General features: G+C 38.0%; 1 protein-coding gene and 1 pseudogene across 5 annotated transcripts in view; one reads left to right on the plus strand and one right to left on the minus strand.

Moving 5' to 3' along the window:
* Positions 1-23,395, minus strand: part of SLAIN2 (SLAIN motif family member 2) — a 79,059-nt gene that overhangs the window by 39,916 nt on the left and 15,748 nt on the right. For all 3 annotated transcript variants that reach the window (XM_025385517.1, XM_025385515.1, XM_025385516.1), the window contains exons 2-4: positions 10,181-10,329; positions 2,302-2,466; positions 436-594 (exon numbers count right to left, since the gene is read on the minus strand). In XM_025385517.1, the coding sequence (XP_025241302.1) occupies positions 436-594; positions 2,302-2,466; positions 10,181-10,329 (473 nt within the window). The remainder of the gene's footprint in view (positions 1-435; positions 595-2,301; positions 2,467-10,180; positions 10,330-23,395) is intronic.
* Positions 11,944-15,336, plus strand: LOC112624671 (annotated as a pseudogene). Of its 2 annotated transcripts, XR_003119458.1 has the most exons (2): positions 11,944-12,867; positions 15,324-15,336. The product of XR_003119458.1 is annotated as a peflin pseudogene, transcript variant X2 (transcript). The 2 variants fall into 2 exon arrangements; XR_003119457.1 differs by lacking the exon at positions 15,324-15,336 and having other exon boundaries at positions 11,944-13,546.

The raw sequence follows: 23,395 nt of genomic DNA on the forward strand, positions 1-23,395 counted from the left end.
TATTAAGATTTCATGGGGACTGTGGGTGAAAAGGAAAAACAGTTTTTAACAAGGCTCCTTAGGGGAGCAACTAAAAAGAAAAAAATTGAGAAACGCTGGTTTACACTAAAAACACAAAGGGTAACAGATAACAATTACAAGAGTAAGTGCCAGTGCAGAGTAACATGCAGGGTATGAAAACGAGTCATAGAAGCAGAGCAGCATAAATACTATTCTTTGTCCCTCACACAGCGTAACTGCTCTATGAAAAAATGGACTCTGAAAACAAGTTCATGAATAAACATGTACATATGTTGACTAAGCCTCTGAAATGTCTACTGCAACATTTCTACTTTCACTACATTAGTATCCTCACAACACTTTAAGACATATTCAATATACAACAAAATTATGCAATAGTAAAAAACCTCAACTCTTAAAAATTAGAATACTTACTTTCTTCCTGCATCCGGGCTAGAATCTGTACATCGGTTACATCATTTAGCTTATAATTGGATCCAATTGAATCTTCATCTAATTCTGAAGCACTTAACTCACTATCTATAGAGGACTGAGGACTGAGTGGAGGATTTCTGTCTGAGCTTTTCAAGTTACCTTAAAAAAAAGAAAAAAAATTCAAACTTTGGTAAAGCAACTATTGAATAAATGCCTACTGTAACTAACTTGATATTGTATCTTTTAATTCATTCTTGTTCTGCCTTTTCTGCTTAAAAAATTCCCTGAAATTAGAAATTGACTTCATTAAGAAAAATGAGGCTACTGAGACTCCTTTATATGCTATGGCATAAACATATTTTCATCTAAGTATAACTTATCTATTCTCTTATGTAACAATTCAGCTTTCAACACAAAGTAATTGGTGTTCAATAACTATATGTTAAGGATTTCAACTTGCACAAGATAGCCAATGAAACTGCTCTATAAATAGATCAGTTTATGATGTAGTGTTTTCTTCACTCGAATTCACAGTCATTAACAAACACCATCATCTTTTCCCTCATTTTTCTAAATGAGAAAATTATAATTTGAATAAAATTAGATTCCTTAGAGATTTTAGGAACAAAGACCATGAGGCTTGTTTCTCCTACATTATGCCATGTTTTACAAAACTTCTTTACCAAATTAGTAATGGGGATCTAAGGATTTCTCTGAAGTTTAGTAGTGAAGCACGAAAGATGTGATGAAAAAAAAAAAAAGACTAGATTTTTAAAAAGTACTTATCATTCTAAACCAAGACAGAAAACAGACCAGAGAGATAAAGAATACACACATCTAAAAAAAGTCTAACTTGTTTCTAATGAAATATTTTCATCAGATCACCAACTTTTACTAAATAATAAAATCCCAACATTGCCACTAATATTTCTATTACAGATTTATCTGAAACACTTGTTTTCCATTATTCTTCACCATAACAGTCAGCTCCAACATGAAAAGCATGTAAGGAGAGCAAGAAGAGTACAAAATAATTAATCTTTATACTATCAATGAAAGAAGAGCAGAGTGCACATGATATTAAAAGTACTACAAGGTCAGGCTCAAATAATGCCTGAACGAAATTACCTATTTTAAACAAATATTGCAGCTTAAATTTTTTAACATGGTATCATCGTAGGTGAAGTAAGTAGCAAGTAACAACCTATATACTAAGCAAAGAGCAGGATCATTAGACTAGGGAGTGCAGAGGTCAAAATTTGAGGTGGTTAACCTTAATTTTTAAGGAAGTTATAATAATCAGCCATAACAACAGCTTCAGCGACAATAAGAGTAAATGAATGGGTGAATTCGTGAAGAGTAGGCTACACAGTAACAGTCTCACACAAAGAACCAGCGCAGAACATTCTTTCCCTGGTTTATAGAAATCTGGCCTTCCCACATCATTTACAGCCCCTCTCACTCTTTTGGTACATTCACCCCTAACCTCATACTATTATTTAGCTGCAGTATCAAAATTTATTAAAATTCCTATAAAGAGGTTTTAACTCTGGCGTTTTTACAACCCAGGTAGGCTGTTCAATAAGGCTCTATTGATTTAAAGAATCATGTTTGTAACCCATTTAATTAAGCCAGACTTAAAAACTTTTAGGTACATGCTAAAAAAAATTTTATGTATTTTACACACTGGCTTATGTGTGCCTGATATAGTACCTGGTGCTAAGTTGCTCCTCAATGATATTTTCTTTAGCCAGTTAAAAGTTTCATAAGTAAAATGAACTCGAACTACAGATGAATGTTATTTTCTGATACAGTGCAGTAAGCTAAAAAACAGTCCTTAATAGCTCCATATCATTTTCTCCTTACCTGAATTTCCAGGAAGTATAAGCTGTTTGACTATTGGAGGTCGCACGGGTGTTGAGGATGGAGAATTGAAGCCACTGCTGTATGGGCTACTGGCATTTGGACTGTAAGGACTTGTATAACTCATAGAGTTGAAAGGATTATTATATAAATTCTGCCTCTTGAGAGCTGCATTAATGAGAAGGGGAAAATCAAATTTAATAACTGAGAAAAAGTTAACATTTCATTTCTAAAGTTTTCCTATTAGAAAATTAAATCATTATCTATCTCAATTTAAATGAAAAATATTCTTATGGTAGTGGGAGAAAAATATAATAATCCCAACAAATTGTTTCTATTATCTTAAATTGTGTATGCAAATAAAACCGTAGCCACACCAAACAACAAAAATAATGCAGGAAAAGTAACTCCTGAACAGATTATTGGCCGCTTAATTCACTTCTACCATGTTGGAAAGTTTATTATTTGATACTTGCTGTATCAATCCTGAGTGACCTTTAAAAATAAATGGAATATAAAAGCATACTTATGTTTTCTCATTTCTGTAACAAACGTATTACTTTTCATTTTAAAAAATATTCTTTGGGCCAGGCATGGTGGCTCACGCCTGTAATCCCAGCACTTTGGGAGGCTGAGGTGGGTGGATTACTCGAGGTCAGGAGTTTGAGACCAGCCTGGCCAAAATGGTGAAACCCTGTCTCTACTAAAGAAAAAATAAATACAAAAATTAGCCAGGCATGGTGTTGCGTGCTACTTGGGAGGCTGAGGCAGGAAAATCACGTGAACTCGGGAGGCAGAGGTTGCAGTGAGCAGGCAGAGGTTGCAGTGAGCAGAGATCGTGCCACGGCACTACAGCCTGGGCTACAGAGTGAGACTCGTCTTGAAAAAATATATATATATTTTTTGGAGAGATGTGATCTTACCATGTTGCCCAGACTGGTCTCAAACTCCTGGCCCCAAGTGATCCTCCCATCTTGGCCTCCCGAAGTGCTGGGATTACAGGGGTGAGACACTGCACTCAACCTATGACTTTTTTAAAAAGCTAAGAAATAAGTTGTTTAAATAGCCTTTGCAAAGTTTGGATTTTTTTTTTTTAAAGCAATGCCGACTATTATGAAGCCAGTTTAAGGTCAAGACATGGGAAATCCTTAAAAAAAAAAAAGCCAACCTGACTACTTCTGTCAAAAAAAGAAAAAAAAAACTGTGCTATGCATATACAATTAAATAAATAGAACAGTAGGACTAAGATATCAAATGCACATACTTAAAAAATTAACACTTAAAATACTATTTCTTCCTTCAATCTTTTTTTTTTTTTTTGAGACAAAGTTTTGCTGTCACCCAGGCTGGAGCGCAGTGGCGTGATTTCAGCTCACTATAACTTCTGCCTCTTAGGCTTAAACGATTCTTGTGCCTCAGCCTCCCAAAGAGCTGGGATTACAGGCATGTGCCACCACGCCTGGATAGTTTTTTGTATTTTTAGTAGAGACAAGGTTTTGCCATCCAGGCTGGTCTCGAAATTCTGAGCTCAGGTGATCCGCCTGCCTTGGCATCCCAAAGTGCTAGGATTACAGGCGTGAGTCACCGTGCCCAGCCCCTTCCTTCATATTTTAATATCCACAGCTTATTCAATATTTATGAGTACTGGCAAGAGCACTTTGTAGAATATATACAAGAAATATGATATGGTGCTCTCTCTTAAGAGGCTTGCAGCCAAGTAGCACAGGCAGAGACAACAAAAATTGCAAGGCAAAATGAAATGAGTACTATCATAAAGGTCCAAAGGGCAATGGAAAGGAAGAGTTAGGATAATTCATTACAACTGAGAGAAACTGGGTAAGGCTTTTTGGAAGGAGACGCACTGAAGCAGTCTTGAGACGATGAGCAGTAACTTGATTTGATGCTGAAAGTATGGAAAGTATGTGTTTTACCCAGACCCTCAGAAGTCTGAAACCTACGTAGTAGGTTTCTAAACCTATTTAGTAGGCTACTAAACCTATTTAGTAGCAGTGATTTTATCAAGCGTGATATGATCCGATCAGTGTAAGGAGAAAAAATGACGGAAATCTTGATATTAAATAAGTTAGACTGAACTAGGTGGTACACGGTGACTAGAAAAAAGGAAAAAAAAGAACAAAAGGATAGATACTAAAAACTGGAAAGGATTGCTAAAGAAAAGAAATCAGCGAAATGAAATGTCTGGTTTGCCTACTGGTAGAATAGTGGTTTTGGGGAGGAGGAACATATGTTTTCTGTTAAGACAGTACAGTAATTTGGACCATGTAGTTTTGTACATATTCACCATGAGACAAGATGCAAGACAAAACAATATTTTATATATATTTAGTATGAAGTATGTGGCATGATCTTGGAACTATCAACCTGTACAGAAATACAGTTGCTAAATTCTATCTTTTTCCTCCTCCTCCATCTCCTCTGGAGTTTATTCTCTTTTACTTATTAATCACTAGCATTCAAAGTTCTGAGCCTTTTATCTTCTCATTCTATGCCATATTCTTTCTCCTAAGGAATCTCAATCATACAACATCAATTATTATCTATATACTAAACACTCCTCATTATTTATATTTCTAATCTTAAGTTTTCCTCTGAGTTTGAGACCTATACACATCACCCATTTAATGTCTCTCCCCTTGGGTATGGCAAATGTATCTAAGTCAACATATCAGATCAATTCATGGTCTTTGCATTAACATCTAATTCTCTTCCAAAGGTCTCTCTTCCAGAATGATCCCAATATTCACCTTGTCGCAGAAGCTGGCAACTTAGAAATCACTACTGATATTCTTGTCCACCATTTCCTCATATTTGGTTCATTCTCTTTTTATTACTATATCCTTTCACCTTTACTACTACGCTTTCTATTCAGCACACACGGTCTATCATTATCAACCCTCCTCAAAAGCACCCTACATTCACTCTTGCCCCTCTCCAACCTACTTTCCATACTAGAATAACCTTTCCAAAATAAAATTGATGACATCCTTCCTGTCCACATACACTACACCCTTGTAGAAAACCCTTCAATATTTTTCTAGTACTCTTAAAGTCCACAATTGGCTGGGTGCCCAGTGCAGTGGCTCATACCTGTAATCCTAGCACTTTGGGAGGCCAAGGCAGGTGGATCACTTGAGCTCAGGAGTTCGCAACCAGCCTGGCCAACATCACGAAACCTCGTCACTACTAAAAATACCAAAAAAAAAAAAAAAAAAAAAAAAAATTAGCTGGGTGTGGTGGTAGGCACCTGTAATCCCAGCTACTCAGGAGGCTGAGGCAGGAGAATCACTTGAACCCAGGAGGCGGAGGTTGCGGTGAGCCAAGATTACACCACTGCACTCCAGCCTGGGCAACAGAACAAGACTCTGTCTCCAAAAAAAGAAAAAGAATAATGTCCACAATCTTTAACATGGCTTATAAGGCTTTACAGAGTCTGGCTCCTATGTATCTTTCTGGCCTTATCTCACATTTCTCCCTTCCTTACTCTTCTCCAGTGACTTCCTCATATATGTCATGCTTCATCCCATATGGAACCTTTGCACGTGCCTTTCTTTTTATCTGGAATGCTCTACTCCATCTCTTTTTTTTGAGACGGAGTTTTACTCTTGTTGCCCAGGCTGGAGTGCAATGGCGCAATCTTGGCTCACCACAACCTCCACCTCCTGGGTTCAAGCGATTCTCCTGCCTCAGCCTCCCGAGTAGCTGGAATTACAGGCATGCACCACCACACCTGGTTAATTTTGTATTTTTAGTAGAGACAGGGTTTCTCCATGTTGGTCAGGCTGGTCTCGAACTCCCAACCTCAGGTGATCCGCCCACCCTGGCTTCCCAAAGTGCTGGGATTACATGTGTAAGCCATCGCGCCCGGCCCCATCTCTTTCTTAGCACACTTAAATTGTTCTGAATCTTAAGGTTTCAGGTCAAACATCAATTCCTAAGGGAAAATTTCTATTTCTCAAAGCACTATACCTTTATTCCTTTATTTTATATATATATCACTAAAAAGATTATTTGTAGTATGTTTCCCCTACTAGATGATAAAACTCCAGTAAGTGCCAGTACAATGTTAATTTTTCTTTATAAAGCACCCCACCTCCTTTCCCCAAAGCCTGATACTTAACAGGTTTGCATTAAAAATTATTTGAATATATGACGAATGAATGTGATTCAATAGAAGTGATACTAGACACGATATAAACAGATGCAAACACCAAAACAGGGATATACATGAGGCAAAAGAGAGACCTGGGGCAACCTAAACTTAAAAGACAGGCAGAGAGGAAGCAAAGGGAATGGGAAGTTATTGGTTAACCTGGGTAAAGAATTTCAGTATGGGATGATGAAAAAGTTTAGTATAGGATGATTAAAAGTTCTGTTCATCTGGATATGATAGTGACAGTTGCACAGTAACGTGAATGTACTTAATGCCACAGAACTGTACATTTTAAAGGGTGAAAATGGATAATTTTGTATTATATAATTTTATGACAATTTTTAAAAGATGGGCGGAAAAGGAAGAACCTTCAATGAAGACTGAAAAGAAAAGAGCAGGGAGGGTAAATGAGGGTTAAAAAGACAATACACTATCAAAAGAAACAAGTGAAGAAAATTTTAGGAACGAGTGATAGTGCACTGCAGAGAACCTGAGTGTGAAGGAGTAGAAACTGTTCTGCTGCAATATAGTACTTAAGTTCCTAGGAAGTTCTGCCTTACCAAAACAGTGCATTTAAAAAAAAAAAAAAAAAAAAATCTCCTTGGGAAATGGGGGACTTACAACTACAAAGTTCAAACTTGTAAAAGCCAAATTTTTTTCCTTAAAAAATTTTAAACATATATATTTCAAATAGACATTGTATTTATAGCTATAGCTATTGTTCTATGAATACAGCTATAAAATTTAAACCATGTTAAACGGATGCAGTACTTAATTACATCTAGTTATGGTTCAAGAGTAACTGCCTCTCTTACACACTCCTAATATCCTCCTTACAATAAAGCAAAAAGCCACTCACTCAAAATTGCTATTTCTGAGGTGCAACAGCTTTGCTTTTATCCCTCAAGTCCAAATTGCTAGTCACCAATTGCTAATAATTCGTACTCCTTAGGACGTTTTAAACCAGGGGTTGGTAAAATAGCCTTCAGGCCAAATCTAGTCCACCGCCTGTTTCTGTAAGTAGTTTTACTGGAACACAGCCATGCTCACTCATTTATGTATAGTCTATGGCTGCTTGCATGCTACAAGAGCAAAGCTGAGTAACTGCAACAGAGATCTTACAGGCAACAAAGACTAAAATTGTTTATTATCTGGCTTTTTGCAGAAAAAGTTTGCCAGAGCTTTATTTATTTGTTTACTGTCTGACTCCTCTTATAATAATATAAGCTCCAAGAAGTAAGTCATTTTTGGTCTATTATATTCACTGCCATAATTTCAGTGTTGAGAACAATGCCTATTATAGCAGATTCTCAATACATACTGTTGAATGATGAAAATTCCTAATTAAATTGTAAATTATATTATTTCTTTTATTTATTTTTTTTTTTTTGAGACGGAGTCTCGCTCTGTCGCCCAGGCTGGAATGCAGTGGCCGGATCTCAGCTCACTGCAAGCTCCACCTCCTGGGTTTACGCCATTCTCCTGCCTCAGCCTCCCGAGTAGCTGGGACTACAGGCGCCCGCCACCTCGCCCGGCTAAGTTTTTGTATTTTTTTTTAGTAGAGACGGGGTTTCACCATGTCAGCCAGGATGGTCTCGATCTCCTGACCTCGTGATCCGCCCGTCTCGGCCTCCCAAAGTGCTGCGATTACAGGCTTGAGCCACCGCGCCCGGCCAAATTATATTATTTCTAAGTTGGGGTATTGAAAACAGTTTCTAGGATATATAAAAAAATTTTTTTTTTTTTTGGGCAACAGGGTCTTGCTCTGTCACCCAAGCCGTAGTGCAGTGGTGCAAACACGGCTCACTGCAAGAACTTCCTGGACTCAAGGGATCCTCCTGCCCCAGTCTCCCAAGTAGCTGGGACCACAGGCGCACACCACGCCTGGCTATTTTTTTTTCTTTATTTTTTGTAGAGGTGGGGTCTCACTATGTTGCCTAGGCTGGTTCTGAACTCCTGGGCTCAAGTGATCCTCCCAAAGTGCTGGCATTACGGGTGTGAGCCACCACACCTAGCCCTCTAGAAATACTCTTTTTTCTTTCAGTCATGCTCCTTCTGTAGGAATATTCTCAATACATAGTCAGAAAATTTCCATACTTAATGTTCTGTGGCATTAAGTAGTACATTAATGCCAGAATTTGGTCAGAAAATGTTAAGTTATTTAAAATGGTCTACTAGCTTGTCTACATTATTTCAAATAATCTCTTATGAATATAACTTAAATCAAGCTCCAGGGTACAATTCAAACAAACAAGCTGACAGTCATACTAAACATTTTTTAAAAATCACATAAAGGCTATTGTTTTTTCAAAAGTGCTTCTTTGGCCAGGCACGGTGGCTCACACCTGTAATCCCAGCAGACTGGGAGGCCGAGGCGGGTAGATCACCTGAGGTAGGGAGTTGGAGACCAGCCTGGCTAACACGGCAAAATCTCATCTCTACAAAAAATACAAAAATTAGCCAGGAGTGGTGGTGGGCACCTTAGTCCCAGCTACTCAGGAGGCTGAGGCTGTGATGAACCAAGATCGCACTACTGCACTCCAGCCTGGGCAACAGAGCGAAACTCCATATCAAAAAAAAACAAAAACAAAAAAAACCAAAAACAAAACGGCTTATTTTCATAGAGGAAAAGTAATACTTTAGTGTCAAAACTGACCCAGATTCAGAACCTCTGTAATAACATCCCATAAGTTATTTGCATGTAATAACCACTACCCCTTATAGCCAAATAAACTTCATTTTATGTATGCCACTTTAACTGTCCCCTCTGCTTCTTGTGACCATTTTCAGCTTAAAGTCTAACCACAAGGCACATATTGTTTTCTATAATAAAGCCAAAATAAGTAATTTTAAGTACATGGCTGCCAAGTAAATATAAAGCAGAAAAACAAAAACAAAACTAATCATGCATCCATCTTTTACTATCTGAGTATTTCATAAAACAGTAAGAGTCATAAAACAGACTCAGAGAAATACAAGAAGAAATAAACAATATTTTTCCTACATTTCTGCCCACACTGGCATGCTACATTAAATGTCATAAATAGCCACAGACACATTTTGTCAGCTTTCTGAATGCTATTAAACAAAAGAGCATAAAAGCAGTTTAAACCTAAAATGCCAACTAGTTTTACATAACAAGGGAAATGAATACATTTACTTAGCACTTACTGTTAGCCAGAAAACACGCTAGGCTCTTTCACATAACACTTAACCCTTAAAATTACCTTTCAAGGCTCATCATTCTTATGAGACAACCGAGCTCACAGAATCAAATAATGCAGTGACAGAGCAATTAAGGGCTAGAGTGAGAACAAGGTCTCTGTAGTTCTCCACTTGTATCTTTCTACCACATCAGTTTCCCCAAGGAGTGGAATGTGAGATGATTTTATACAACACCAGACATTTTATATTTTAATAGTTATGTAACTTGTATTTTAAAAAAAAGCTTATCATACGAAATTCATTATTTCATGGATATTATTCTTTAGGATGAGGCTAAATAAAAACAAGATTTTTAAAAAAGCTATTAAGTAAATGATAGGCCAGGGTTATATGAACATGGGAAAAACTCTCATGACCGTATGAACAATGAAATTTGAAAAATGCTCCAAGCAAAGAATTGCTTCCTAAAAACACACTGCTCAACATGTATGGTTTTTGACTAAAGAAAGCAAAGAGATGAATTTACAAATAAAATTATAGACATACCTGACATAGTTTGATCAAGTTTGTGGATAAGAGATTTTTTAGCACACTCAACATCAGGACTTGGGTAATCCAAAACTTGCCTGCACCAAACTAATGGACTAACCGATTTCTGCATTGGTGTAAGTTTTTTCTTTGGTGATGAATACAGCCTAGAAGAAGACAACAAAAAACAGAAAATTCCTTATTAAGCACAAGGTTATATAAAACAGGGATCCTTTTGGATCAATTTAAATAGGGGAGAACGGAGTAAAAATCATGGAGTATATTTTAAATCACCCACATTTACTTACTGCACAGGAAATTATAGTAAAACAATCAATATAAATCCAAATTTCAAATACTAAGTGAACCCAAATGAGGTATTCCTAAAGTAGGTGCTTTATTAAGACTATGAGAAAACACCTGTCTTTCCAGCAGTTTATTCTATTTTCAACAGTACTTGACTAACTCCTTAATATATCCATATTATTAAATCTAGCTAGGAAGCAGGAGGAGGAGCTAAATTCCTTGCTCTGCACCTATTTCCCTTCCCACCACATACACAAACATCTACCATTAGTGATTCATTCCTTTTAGTTAAGCAGTATCCAATGTGTAGTCCTCTTTTCAAATGACAATGTGTTGGACAAAAGCAATACTTTAAACCCTAAATAACTAAATGTGAATCAATTACTAAATTGCTTCAGTTTCAGAAAAGAACCAAGAGACAGTATTTTATAAGCTAATGGCGAAGGTATACAGAAGGGAAAAGTTGAGCAGAAAATACGGAGGCGTGTACATAAATTTTCTACATGTTTCTCAGATTAATCCAGATTATGTCAGTTATTATTAATTTATTTCAAGTGTGACCCCTTATGAAAAATGCAAATAGTTATTGATTTCTAACCAGGGTGATTTTCAAATTAAGACACGTTAAGTGGAATTTATGAAGCAAAATTAGGCTTTGATACTGTATATCTAGTGAAAGATTTCAATAAGGATAATTTCACATTTACATTAATCAAGTTAGTGTAATAATATGAAGTGTTGTTTCACTGTAAATATTTAAATAAATGCATATCTACAGAACTACAATAGACAAACTACTTTTAGTGGCAACAGTACCTTTTCCATCACTTGTCTCTTTTCCCCATCTATAACTTAGGTCTGTCACTCACATGCATTATTTAGTTTTGATCAAGATCATCAAGGCTAACTAATGGGGGTAGATGACCATTTCTTTAGTCTACAATCCAAATTCATTTGACAAAAATAGTGAAATAAAATCTCAATTTATGGAATAACTGTCAATTCAAAATGAAATCAATGGGGTTCATTCTATTTCCAATTTAAATACTGCAAAGATTCCTTAACAAAAATCTCTACCTCAGCAACTCCACTTTAAAAATTGTCGTAAATTTTACATACTGATATCCTATGTCAGCGAATGTTTAGCAAGGTAAACCTCTATAGATGAATAATAAACAATAATAAAACAATTTTATGACATTATCACTACTCTTTCAATATATATATTTTTCCTACACTGACTGGTTTTACATAATTTACCCACATGGCTCACATGTACTAAGTACATAGTCCCCCTACTGCTGGCTATAAAATTCCTTTTTAAAAAGTGCAAAGCAGGGCTGGGTGCAGTGGCTCATGCCTGTAATCTCAGCACTTTGGAGGTCAAGGCGGGTGGATCACCTGAGGTCAGGAGTTCAAGACCAGCCTGGCCAACATCTCTACTAAAAATACAAACCCCGACCCCTTGCCTGCGTGTGACGTCAGAATCGCCATGGCCAGCCATTCGAACTGGCAGGGCTGCCCAGGAGCTGCAGGACAAGCACCAGGAGTCCCTCCGGGTAGCTACTACCCTGGACCCCCCAATAGTGGAGGGCAGTATGGCAGTGGGCTACCCCCTGGTGGTTATGAGGGTCCTGCCCCTGGAGGGCCTTATGGACCACCAGCTGGTGGAGGTCCTTATGGATACCCCAATCCTGGGATGTTCCCCTCTGGAACTCCAGGAGGACCATATGGCGGTGCAGCTCCAGGGGGCCCCTATGGTCAGCCACCTCCAAGTTCCTATGGTGCCCAGCAGCCTGGGCCTTATGGACAGGGTGGCGCCCCTCCCAATGTGGATCCTGAGGCCTACTCCTGGTTCCAGTCAGTGGACTCAGATCACAGTGGCTATATCTCCATGAAGGAGCTAAAGCAGGCCCTGGTCAACTGCAATTGGTCCTCATTCAATGATGAGACCTGCCTCATGATGATAAACATGTTTGACAAGACCAAGTCAGGCCATATCAATGTCTACGGCTTCTCAGCCCTGTGGAAATTCATCCAGCAGTGGAAGAACCTCTTCCAGCAGTATGACCGGGACCACTCGGGCTCCGTTAGCTACACAGAGCTGCAGCAAGCTCTGTCCCAAATGGGCTACAACCTGAGCCCCCAGTTCACCCAGCTTCTGGTCTCCCGCTACTGCCCACGCTCTGCCAGTCCTGCCATGCAGCTGGACCGCTTCATCCAGGTATGCACCCAGCTGCAGGTGCTGACAGAGGCCTTCTGGGAGAAGGACACAGCTGTACAAGGCAACATTCGGCTCGGCTTCGAGGACTTCATCACCATGACAGCTTCTCGGATGCTATGACCCAACCCATCTGTGGAGAGTGGAGTGCACCAGGGACCTTTCCTGGCTTCTTAGAGTGAGAGAAGTACGTGGACATCTCTTCTTTTCCTGTCCCTTTAGAAGAACATTCTCCCTTGCTTGATGCAACACTGTTCCAAAAGAGGGTTGAGAGTCCTGCATCATAGCCACCAAATAGTGAGGACCGGGGCTGAGGCCACACAGGTAGGGGACTGATGGAGGAGAGGATGGAAGTTGAATGTCCTAGTTGAGTGGCACAGCCTGGCACCAGGAGCAGGTTCTTGTAATGGAGTTAGTGTCCAGTCAGCTGAGCTCCACCCTGATGCCAGTGGTGAGTGTTCATTGGCCCATTACCGTTACTACCTGTGTTCCCTCACCAGGCCATCCTGTCACACGAGCCCATTTTCTCCAAAGTGGAATCTGACCAAGCATGAGAGAGATCTGCCCATGGGACCAGTGGCTTGGATTCCGCTACACCCATAAATCCTTGTATGTTAACTTCTAACTGCCTGGGGCTGGCCCTGCTCAGACAAATCTGCTCCCTGGGCCTCTCTGGCCAGGCTCTGCCTCCGCGGCTGGGAGCCCTCACTTGCCTGCCATGCTCTGCTCGGCTTCAGTCTCCAGGGGACAGTGGGCACCTCTCCCTGCCAATACTTTTTTTAATTTGCATTTTTTTTTTCATTTGGGGCCAAAAGTCCAGTGAAATTGTAAGCTTCAATAAAAGGATGAAACTCTGGGGAAAAAAAAAAATACAAACCCCATCGCTACTAAGAATACAAAAAATTAGCCGGGTGTGGTGGTGGGCGCCCATAATCCCAGATACTCAGGAGGCTGAGGCACAAGAATCGCTTGAACCCAGGAGGTGGAGGTTGCAGTGAGCCGAGGTCACAATCACACCACTGCAGTCCGGCCTGGGCAACAGAGCAACACTGTCAAAAAAAAAAAAAAAAAAAAAAAAAGCCTCAAAAACATTATGTTTAGTGAATGCATACTGACACTTAAGAATCCATTTACATGAAATGTCTAGAAAAGCATATGGAGCAGAAAAAGAGATTTGTGGTTGCCTAGGGCTGGAGGTAGGAATGGGAATGAGGTTTCTTTTTAGGGTGATATAGATGTTCTAAAATTATACGGTAGTGATAATTATGGTAATGGTTTGTCATTGTAAATATACTAAATTCACTAACATATAATGACTTTTTATGATATGCTGATTATAAGCTATTAATAAATGTTATGGTATATAAATTATATCTTGATAAAGCTGTTTTTAAAAAGTTGCAACGTGCTTTGGCATCTTTAAAAATACAGAAACTACTACAAACTAAATTAATACAACAATAATTCAAAATCAACTAAAACATCACAACTGCCCCCCCACCCCGCAAATCCCTCATTTCTTTCCTGTTGTTAATAGCATTATAATTCTTTCAGTTATAAAGACTAAAACCTTGTGAGTAATTTAGGATTGCGCCATCTTTTTTATTTTCTACCCTTATCAAAATAAACTATTTTTTCTCCCATTCCTGTACTTGCTCCCTTAATTGGGAATACAGAATGCTCCTTCCTTCCATTAGCAGATTAAAGCAACTTGTCCATACTTATTCATAGTGATGAAAAGGGAGAAAATGATACAGTAAGCCCTGAGTACACTAACTTTCTATATCACTCTATCCTCTTATCTGAAGTCTAAAAACAAAGGGCGTTGGCCCATATGATATTGGCACAAAATTCCTTGGTCAGGTAACCTTTGGTTGAGGTTTCAAAGTACATACTTCTAAACTTGCCAGAGGACACATGAGATGAGCTGTATCACATAACTGAATTCACCTTTAGCAGGACCGAGTTAAGTCTCTCAATTTAAAAGGAAATCCTAAGTAAACTCTCATTACAAATAAATCTATTGGTAATAACAATATATATCATATTCTTTGTTCATTTCTTACAAACACATGGACTTGTTCGAAATAACTATTTTGCCCACTAAAAACATTTTTTTTCATTTTGACACTTAAGAATTTCTTAAATCATAGAATATGATTTAATCAAGAGGGACATAATTCTGATGAACACAGCAAGTTTATTTACAGTTAATGCAACCTAAAACAGGTTGAGATTCAACAAGTTTTTACTTGCTTAAAAAAACAAACATTACTTCATTATCCTATTACTACTAAAATTAAATCATGGAGGCTCAATGGGGAGCTGAGCCTCCAACCTGGCAAACAAGGCACTGGGACATCCTATTCACATGCAGATAGTCAGACTGGATTAAAAAATAAGACACAATGATACGTTGTCTACAAAAGAAACATCTTAGATTCAAATTCATAAATAGGTTGAAAGCAAAAGAATGGGAAAAAATAAGACCATGAAAAAGTAACTATAAGAACTAGAGTGGCTATTATTAGACAATAGACTTTAAGATACAAAAAATTACTAGAAAAAGGGACATTTCAATACATCAGAAAGATATAACATTATAAATTTAAAAATACCTAACGACAGTAATAGAACTGAAAAGAAAAATAAACAATTCAGAAATTTTGTTTTGTGGTTTCAATAGCTGACTCTTAATAACTGAAAAAAGAACTACATGGAGAATCAGAAAAAATACAGAAGACTTCAGCAACATTATCAACCAACTTTACTTAACCATTTATGGATTATGGGATGCTCCATCCAACAACAGAAAACACATTCTTTTTAATTGCACATGGAACATTCTCTGAGATAGATCATGGGCTAGGACATAAAGCAAGTCTTACTGAATTTTTAAAAACTGAAATTATTTAAAGTATGGTTTCTGACCACAATGGAATTAAATTAGAAATCAGCAACAGAAAGTAATTTAGCAAATTCCAAATATTTGGAAATTAAAAACATAAATAAAGTCAAATAATGTATCCCACAGGGGAAATCAGAAAGTACTGTGAACTGAATAAAAACAAAAACACAACATACCAATATTTATGTGATGACGCTCAAAAAGTGCTTAGAGAAAAATCTGTAATTTCAAACACTTAGGAAAGAAAAGAGGTCTAAAATCAATAATCTAAGCTTGAAAAATTAGAACAAGAGCAAATTAAACCCAAAGTAGGCTGGACACAGTGGCTCACGCCTGTAATCCTGGTACTTTGGGAGCCCGAGGCTGGTGGATCACCTGAGGTGAGGAGTTCAAGATCAGCCTGGCCAACGTGGCAAAACCCCATCTCTACTAAAAAATACAAAAATTAGCGGTGGGGGCGGGGCATCTGTAATCCCAGCTACTCAGGAGACTGAGGCAGGGAGAACTGTTTGAACCCGGGAGGTGGAGGCTGCAGTGAACCAAGATCCTGCCACTGCCCTCCAGCCTGGGCAACAGAGCGAGGTTCCATCTCAAAAAATAAAAATAAATAAATAGGCCGGGCGCGGTGGCTCACGCCTGTAATCCCTGCACTTTGGGAGGCCGACGCGGGCGGATCACGAGGTCAGGAGATCGAGACCATCCTGGCTAACACGGTGAAACCCCGTCTCTACTAAAATACAAAAAATTAGCCAGGCGCGGTGGCGGGCGCCTGTAGTCCCAGCTACTCGGGAGGCTGAGGCAGGAGAATGGCGCGAACCCGGGAGGCGGAGCTTGCAGTGAGCCGAGATGGTGCCACTGCACTCCAGCCTGGGCGACAGAGTGAAGACTCCGCCTCAAAAAAAAAAAATAAAAATAAAATAAATAAATAAATAAATAAATAAATAAATAAACCCAAAGTAGCCAGAAGGAAGGAAATTATAAAGATTAAGTAGAAATCAGTGAAATAGAAAACGGAAAATTATAGGGGGAAAAACTGCTTTTCTGTTTTTGTTTGTTTGAGATGGAGTCTTGCTCTGTTGCGATCTCAGCTCACAGCAGCCTCCGCCTCCCAGGTTCAAGCTATTCTCCTGTCTCAGCCTCCCGAGTAGCTGGGATTAGAGGCACCCGCCACCACGCCTAGTTAGTTTTTTGTATTTTTAGTAGAGATGGAGTTTCACCATGTTGGCCAGGCTGATCTCAAACTTCTGACGTCAAGTGATTCATCTGTCTCAACCTCCCAAAGTACTGGGATTACAGGCATGAGCCACTGCACCCGGCCTATTCTTTTTTTAAAGACAAAAAAAGGATAAATTTTTAAGTGAGACTGATCTAGGAAAAAAGAAAACATAACTTACCAAAAACAAAAGAGAGGACATCGCCACAAACACTACAGACTTAAATTAAAAGGAATATAAGCGAATATTATGAACAACCTAATGCTAATAAAATAGATAAAACAGATTAATTCCTAGGAAACATAAATTATCAAAAAAACCTCTAAAAACTCAAGAAAGAGAACCTGAATAGACTTTTATAAACGAGACTGAATTAGAAATTTAAAAACCGGCCTGGCGCAGTGGCTCACACCTGTAATCTTAGCACTTTGATAGGCTGAGTCGGGTGGATCACAAGGTCAGTAGATCGAGACCATCCTGGCTAACACAGTGAAATCCCGTCACTACTAAAAATACAAAAAAAACGTAGCCAGGCATGGTGGCACGGGCCTGTAGCCCCAATTACTCAGGAGGCTGAGGCAGGAGAATCGCTTGAACCTAGGAGGCAGAGGTTGCAGTGAGCCGAGATCCAGTCACTGCACTCCAGCCTCGGTGACAGAACAAGACTCTGTCTCAAAAAAAAAAAAAAAAAAAAAAAGAAAGAAAGAAATTTAAAAACCTTCCCAGAAAGAAAAGTTCAAGTCCACATTTTTTCATTTATTAATTCTATCAAATATTAAGGAAATAATGCCAATACCAATCCTACACAAACTCTTTAAGAAAAACAGACTTAATGGTAAAAGACCACATAGTTTCTCCTAAGACTGGGAACAAGGCAAGGATGTACACTCTCATACTTTTATTAAATGATATACAGTACAATAAGGCAAGAAAAAAAAACTAAAGGTATTCTGATTGAAAAGAAAGAAGTAAAACATGTTTAATCGCAGACAACATGATCCTGCACATAGAAAATCCTTTCTAAAACTCTTAAATTGAAAGAAATTATGTAACAAATGTGTTCTGCAAGGTCACAAGACACAAGATCAATAAGCAAAAAACTGTATTTCTAAACACTTATCAATAAACAACTTGAATATGAAATAGATATAGCAATTTCATTCACAACAGCATCAAAAGGAATAAAATACTCAGGAATAAATTTAACAAATGAAATGCAAGATGTACACTGCAAACTACAAAACACTGCTGAGAGAAATTAAAAGAAGACATATGAAGAGATATACAATGCTTACAGATCTGAACACAAGACTGACAAGATGTTAACTCCACCAAACTGACCTGTAGAATCAACATATCCCTAGAAAACCTCAGCAGGCATTTTTAACAGAAACTGACAAGCTGATCGTAAAATTTATATAAAAATGCAAAGGCCAAAGAATGGATAAAACAATTTTGGGAAAATTTTTTTTTTAATTTTGCAAATCTCTGGACTTGCCTGCTTTTCAAATTCATCTTGTACACTGCAGTCAGCGTTTTCTAAAATACAAATCTGACTTTATTAGTATTCTTTTGCTAGAAATTCTGTGCCAGTTTCCCTCTGCCCTTAAGATGGGGCTTTTTTCTAAAAATGATCCCCACAGCTCTTGAGACCTAACCAATGATTTAACTGTCGTAGTTCTTCTTTAGCTTCATTTCTCACCTTCCTCCACCACACAAATTTAAATAGCAGCCATATGGAATTAATTTCTATTCCTGGAAAGTTCAACACTTTTGCTTCTAGGTCATTTGCGCATGTTGTTCCCCTTGTAACAAGTTTCATTCCATTTTTTGCTTCCTCACCCTCCCCTGCTTAACTTCACCTAGCTCTTCTCTATTTTCTACTGGGTATCAGCTTAAATGTCAATTCTTTAGGAAAACCTTCCTGGAACATCTCTAATAAGATTGTATTAAGTGTCTCCACTATGTACAACACAGATGCAAAATGTTTTAAGAAAGTATCTTTGTAGACATTTAGATTCCCCCTGTCAAAAAGGAAATTCTATCCCTTACACTCATTATAAGAAGAGACGATATTTTATTTATTTTTGTCCCGTTTGAATTTTTTGAGTTGGTATTTATAATTTGAAAAGAGACATTTAAACATGTATTGCAGGCAATAAAAATGCTACACAGGAACTTCAAACATTATGCTAAGTAAAAGAAGCCAGTCACAAAACATCACAGATTGTATGACACCATTTATATGAAATGTCTAGAATAGGCAAATTTGAGATAAGTTGATCAGTGGTTGCCTGGGGATGGATGAGGGGGTGGAGAGAAGGAATGGGAAATGATTACTAATGAGCACGGGGTTTCTTTTGGGTATGCTGAAAATACTCTAAAACTAAATTACGGTGATGGTTGTACAATTCTGTGATTGTACAAACTATTGAACACTGAAAACCACAGTACACTTTATTTTTTATTTTATATATATATATTGTTTTTGGAGACAGAGTCTCACTTTGTCACCCAAGCTAGAGTGCAGTGGTACAATCTCAGCTCACAGCAACCTCTGTCTCCCAGGTTCAAGTGATTCTCATGCCTCAGGCTCCCGAGTAGCTGGAATTACAGGCGTGCGCGACACCATGCTGGCTAATGTTTGTGTTTTTGGTAGAGACCAGGTTTTCCCAAGTTGGCAGGCTGATCTTGAACTCCTGACCTCAAGTGATCCACCCGCTTCAGCCCCACAGTGCTGGGATTACAAGCACGAGCCACCATGCCCAGCCCACAGTACGCTTTAAACAGGTGCATTTTATGGTACATAAATTATATCTTGATAAAGCTGTTACAATGTGATAGGAATAAATTGTCCTTTCAAGATGCCACTTTTTCCCTTAGAACAATCATTACAAGGGAACTAACCACTTTTTTTTTTTTTTTTTTTTGAGACAGTCTCGCTCTGTCACCCAGGCTGGAGTGCAATGGCGCGACGTCTGCTCACTGCAACCTCCGCTTCCCAGGTTCAAGCGATTCTCCTGCCTCAGCCTCCTGAGTAGCTGGGATTATAGTCGCGCACTACCACGCCCAGCTAATTTTTGTATTTTTAGTAGAGATGGGGTTTCACCATGTTGGTCAGGCTGGTCTCGAACTCCTGACCTCGTGATCCACCTGCCTCAGCCTCTCAAAGTGCTGGGATTGCAGGCATGAACCACCGCACCCGGCCTAACTACTATTAAATACAATTTACATATAACGTTAAATACTGAGTTATTAGAAATGTAATTAAGAATACGATAATACAAAGCTTACAATAAGAAGTCACATTTTGGCCCATATGTCACACATACCTGTATAATATGGTGATTAAAGACAACTAAGAATATAACTATTTTTTAAGTGTAATAACTTTCAGTAACATGGAAATGTACAAATATAAGAAATAATAACCTCCCTTTCTCTACCAAAATTACACCCCAAAATTATTTACAATTTGAAGTATGTCTCTCCAGACTTTTCTTCACATTGTTAATATACTTCTTCACATAGTAGATGGATATTAAGTAAATAATGGTAAGAGGAAAGAAGACAGGAGTTACTTTGCTGAATCTGTGGTAACCATAGTAATCACTTTTCATATTGTAGCCAGCTGAAAGTAGGCTACTGAAGCCAAGGACAAAAATGACTTAAATTTAAGATCAAAATAAAAGTTACATTAAAAGCATTATTGAAATAAATTTCTTTAGATGCAAATTTTTTACAGGCTGAGGAAAATAACAGACTTTTACTACCTCTAAATCATCCCTCTCTACCTATTCACTGAGTAAGGTACATTCAATGCACAGGACACTGTCTTCACAACATTCAATGCACAATCCCCAACACAGGCACTTATACATGCTCAAATATTTGGATCTGAATTAACACTAAATAAAAAAGCAATATGAAAAGAGATAAAGGGAGGATACCAAAGTAAATTAAAGTGGCCACTTTTGTAACTTTATTTCCATTTTAATAATTCTATAATTAATCTTTAATTAATAAAAGCTTATCTTATTATCTTTGGGCTGGGTGTGGTAGCTCACACCTGTAATCCCAGCACTTTGGGAGGCTTGGGCAGGCAGATCACCCGAGGTCAGGAGTTCAAGACCAGCCTGGCCAACATGGCGAAAACCCATCTCTGCTAAAAATACAAAAATTAGCCAGGCGTGGCTGTGGGAGCCTGTAATCCCAGCTACTTGGAAGGCTGAGGCAGGAGAATCACTTGAACCGAGGAGGAGGAGGTTGCAGTGAGCTGAGATCACACCACTGCACTCCAGCCTGGATGACAAGAGCGAAACTCCATCTCAAAAAAAAAAAAATACAAATATCTTTGGTTTTACTCACAAGCAAATATAATTTAATAATTCTAAACCATTAGGATACATTGCTTATAATGCTTTAATAAGCCTTCTTAGTCAATGTAACAGTAATTATAAGAATTTATATTGTATTAAATGCTAATTACATGTCAGGCATTGCTTCAGTATTTTAAATATAGTAACTCTTTCAATCTTCATTACAAAATTGTAAGATAGGTGTTATTACAATCTCCATTCTACAGATGAGGTCACTGAGACAAGTGAGGTAAGTAAGTTGTCCAAGGTGGCACAGCTACTAAATGGCAAAACCAAAATTGCTCCAGAAGCAGTACTCTTAAATATTATACTTTACTGCCTAATAGCATTGCTAAAAAAGAATATAAAAGATTCCTAAGTTAAAGACTTTAATAGGGCCAGGCATGGTAGCTCACACCGGTAATCCCAAAACTGTGGAAGGCGGAGGTGGTAGGATCACTTGAGGCCAGGAGTTCAAGACCAACTTGGGCAACACAGTGAGACACTGTCTCTACAAAAGTTTTTTTAAAACATCAGTGGGGCCGGGTGCGGTGGCTCACACCTGTAAACCCAGCACTAAGGGAGGCCAAGTCAGGCGGAACACCTGAGGTCGGGAGTACGAGACCAGCCTGACCAACATGGTTTAGTTTAGAAACCCTATCTCTACTAAAAATGCAAAATTAGCCGGGCATGGTGGTGCATGCCTGTAGTCCCAGCTACTCAGGAGGCTGACGCAGGAGAATCGCTTGGAAAAAAAAAAAAAAAACTCAGCCGCACATGGTGGCAGGTGCCTGTAGTCCCAGCTACTTGGGAGGCTGAGGTGGGAGGACTGCTTGAGCCCAGTTCAAGGCTGCAGTGAGCTATGACTGTGCCACTGCACTCCAACCTGGGCAACAGAAAGAAACCCTACCCCTTGAAACAGGGAAAAAAAAGAAAAAAAAAAAAAGACTTCAATATAATCATTCTAACAGCCACGACGTTCCCTGCTTTCTCCTAAGCCTTACCAACAATAAAATATATAAGGTTTCAATCAATCCCACCTACTACTACAACCAAAAATCACAATTAAATTGAAGAAAAACACATTCAGTTCAAATATATAGTATCTTTTTGAACTTCTAGATTGTTCATAGTGCTATTTTATTATTATATTTGGCCCATCAGCTAACTAAAAGACATATAATACTATATTTATATAAATATATATAATATGTTCTTCTGGTTTTTAGAGGAATATTAAAAATATTACCAATAATACTAATAATTATTAGCAAAGCAAACTTCATTAATAAAGTTTTAGAACAGAGCTATTTTCAAGCACTGAAGTGACATTAGTTGCAGGGTAGAATATATGAGTATGTATGACAGAACACAAAACAACATGATGAACCCAGAAAACAGTGCAAAGCAAGCAGAGTAAACTGAAGAAAACCTTGTAAAGAAGCGAATTTCAAACTTTTAGAAATAGCTATTACGATTCTATTTTCATGTAATGACTCACTTTATTCCCATTCCAGTATGGCATGGTTTTTTTTTTTTTTTTAATTTTAAGAGAATAAAACAATTTTGATATTTCTTGGAGTGTCACTAAACTTGAGGTTGAGAATTAAGTCTTTAAAGAAAAAACTCGTAGTGCTGAGCCATAACTATGCACCTGGGAATGCTGGGAACACTAGTTACAGTGAGACCAACCTAGATTGCATCAATCAGAAACTGAGTTGCTTCCTTTTAAGAGAAGAAGACAGGAAGACAAGGAGTCTCAAACTATTCCAGACTCACAAACTGTGGCAATAGCTGCAATACAGTCCTTATGTACACTAGCACAGATCTTTTCAGCTACAACTGCATATATAGATAGCAATTACTAACACAGGAAGTTTTTTGTCCACAAAAAACATACATGGGTATATGTACGGATATGTGCATATATAATATATACATATAAACATTACACACATACATAATCCATGCAGTTTCTTTTAGAGTACTTTGCTTTTTAGTGACTAAAACAGGATCTTACCCATAGAAACTATGTTAGTTCCTGGCTAAAACGTCATACTTTCAGCAAATGATATATTCTTCAAATCCAAGATAATAATAATGCATACTGCTATGACTTTTAATAGTTTGTCAACTTAATAATTTAGGTTTAAAAAATTAACACTTTTTCATACTGTTAATAAAGTATCTACAAATAAATTACCTTGGAAAAGATACAGGAACATA

The sequence above is a fragment of the Theropithecus gelada genome, chromosome 5 (genome assembly GCF_003255815.1).
Source record: "Theropithecus gelada isolate Dixy chromosome 5, Tgel_1.0, whole genome shotgun sequence".
NCBI lineage: Eukaryota > Metazoa > Chordata > Mammalia > Primates > Cercopithecidae > Theropithecus > Theropithecus gelada.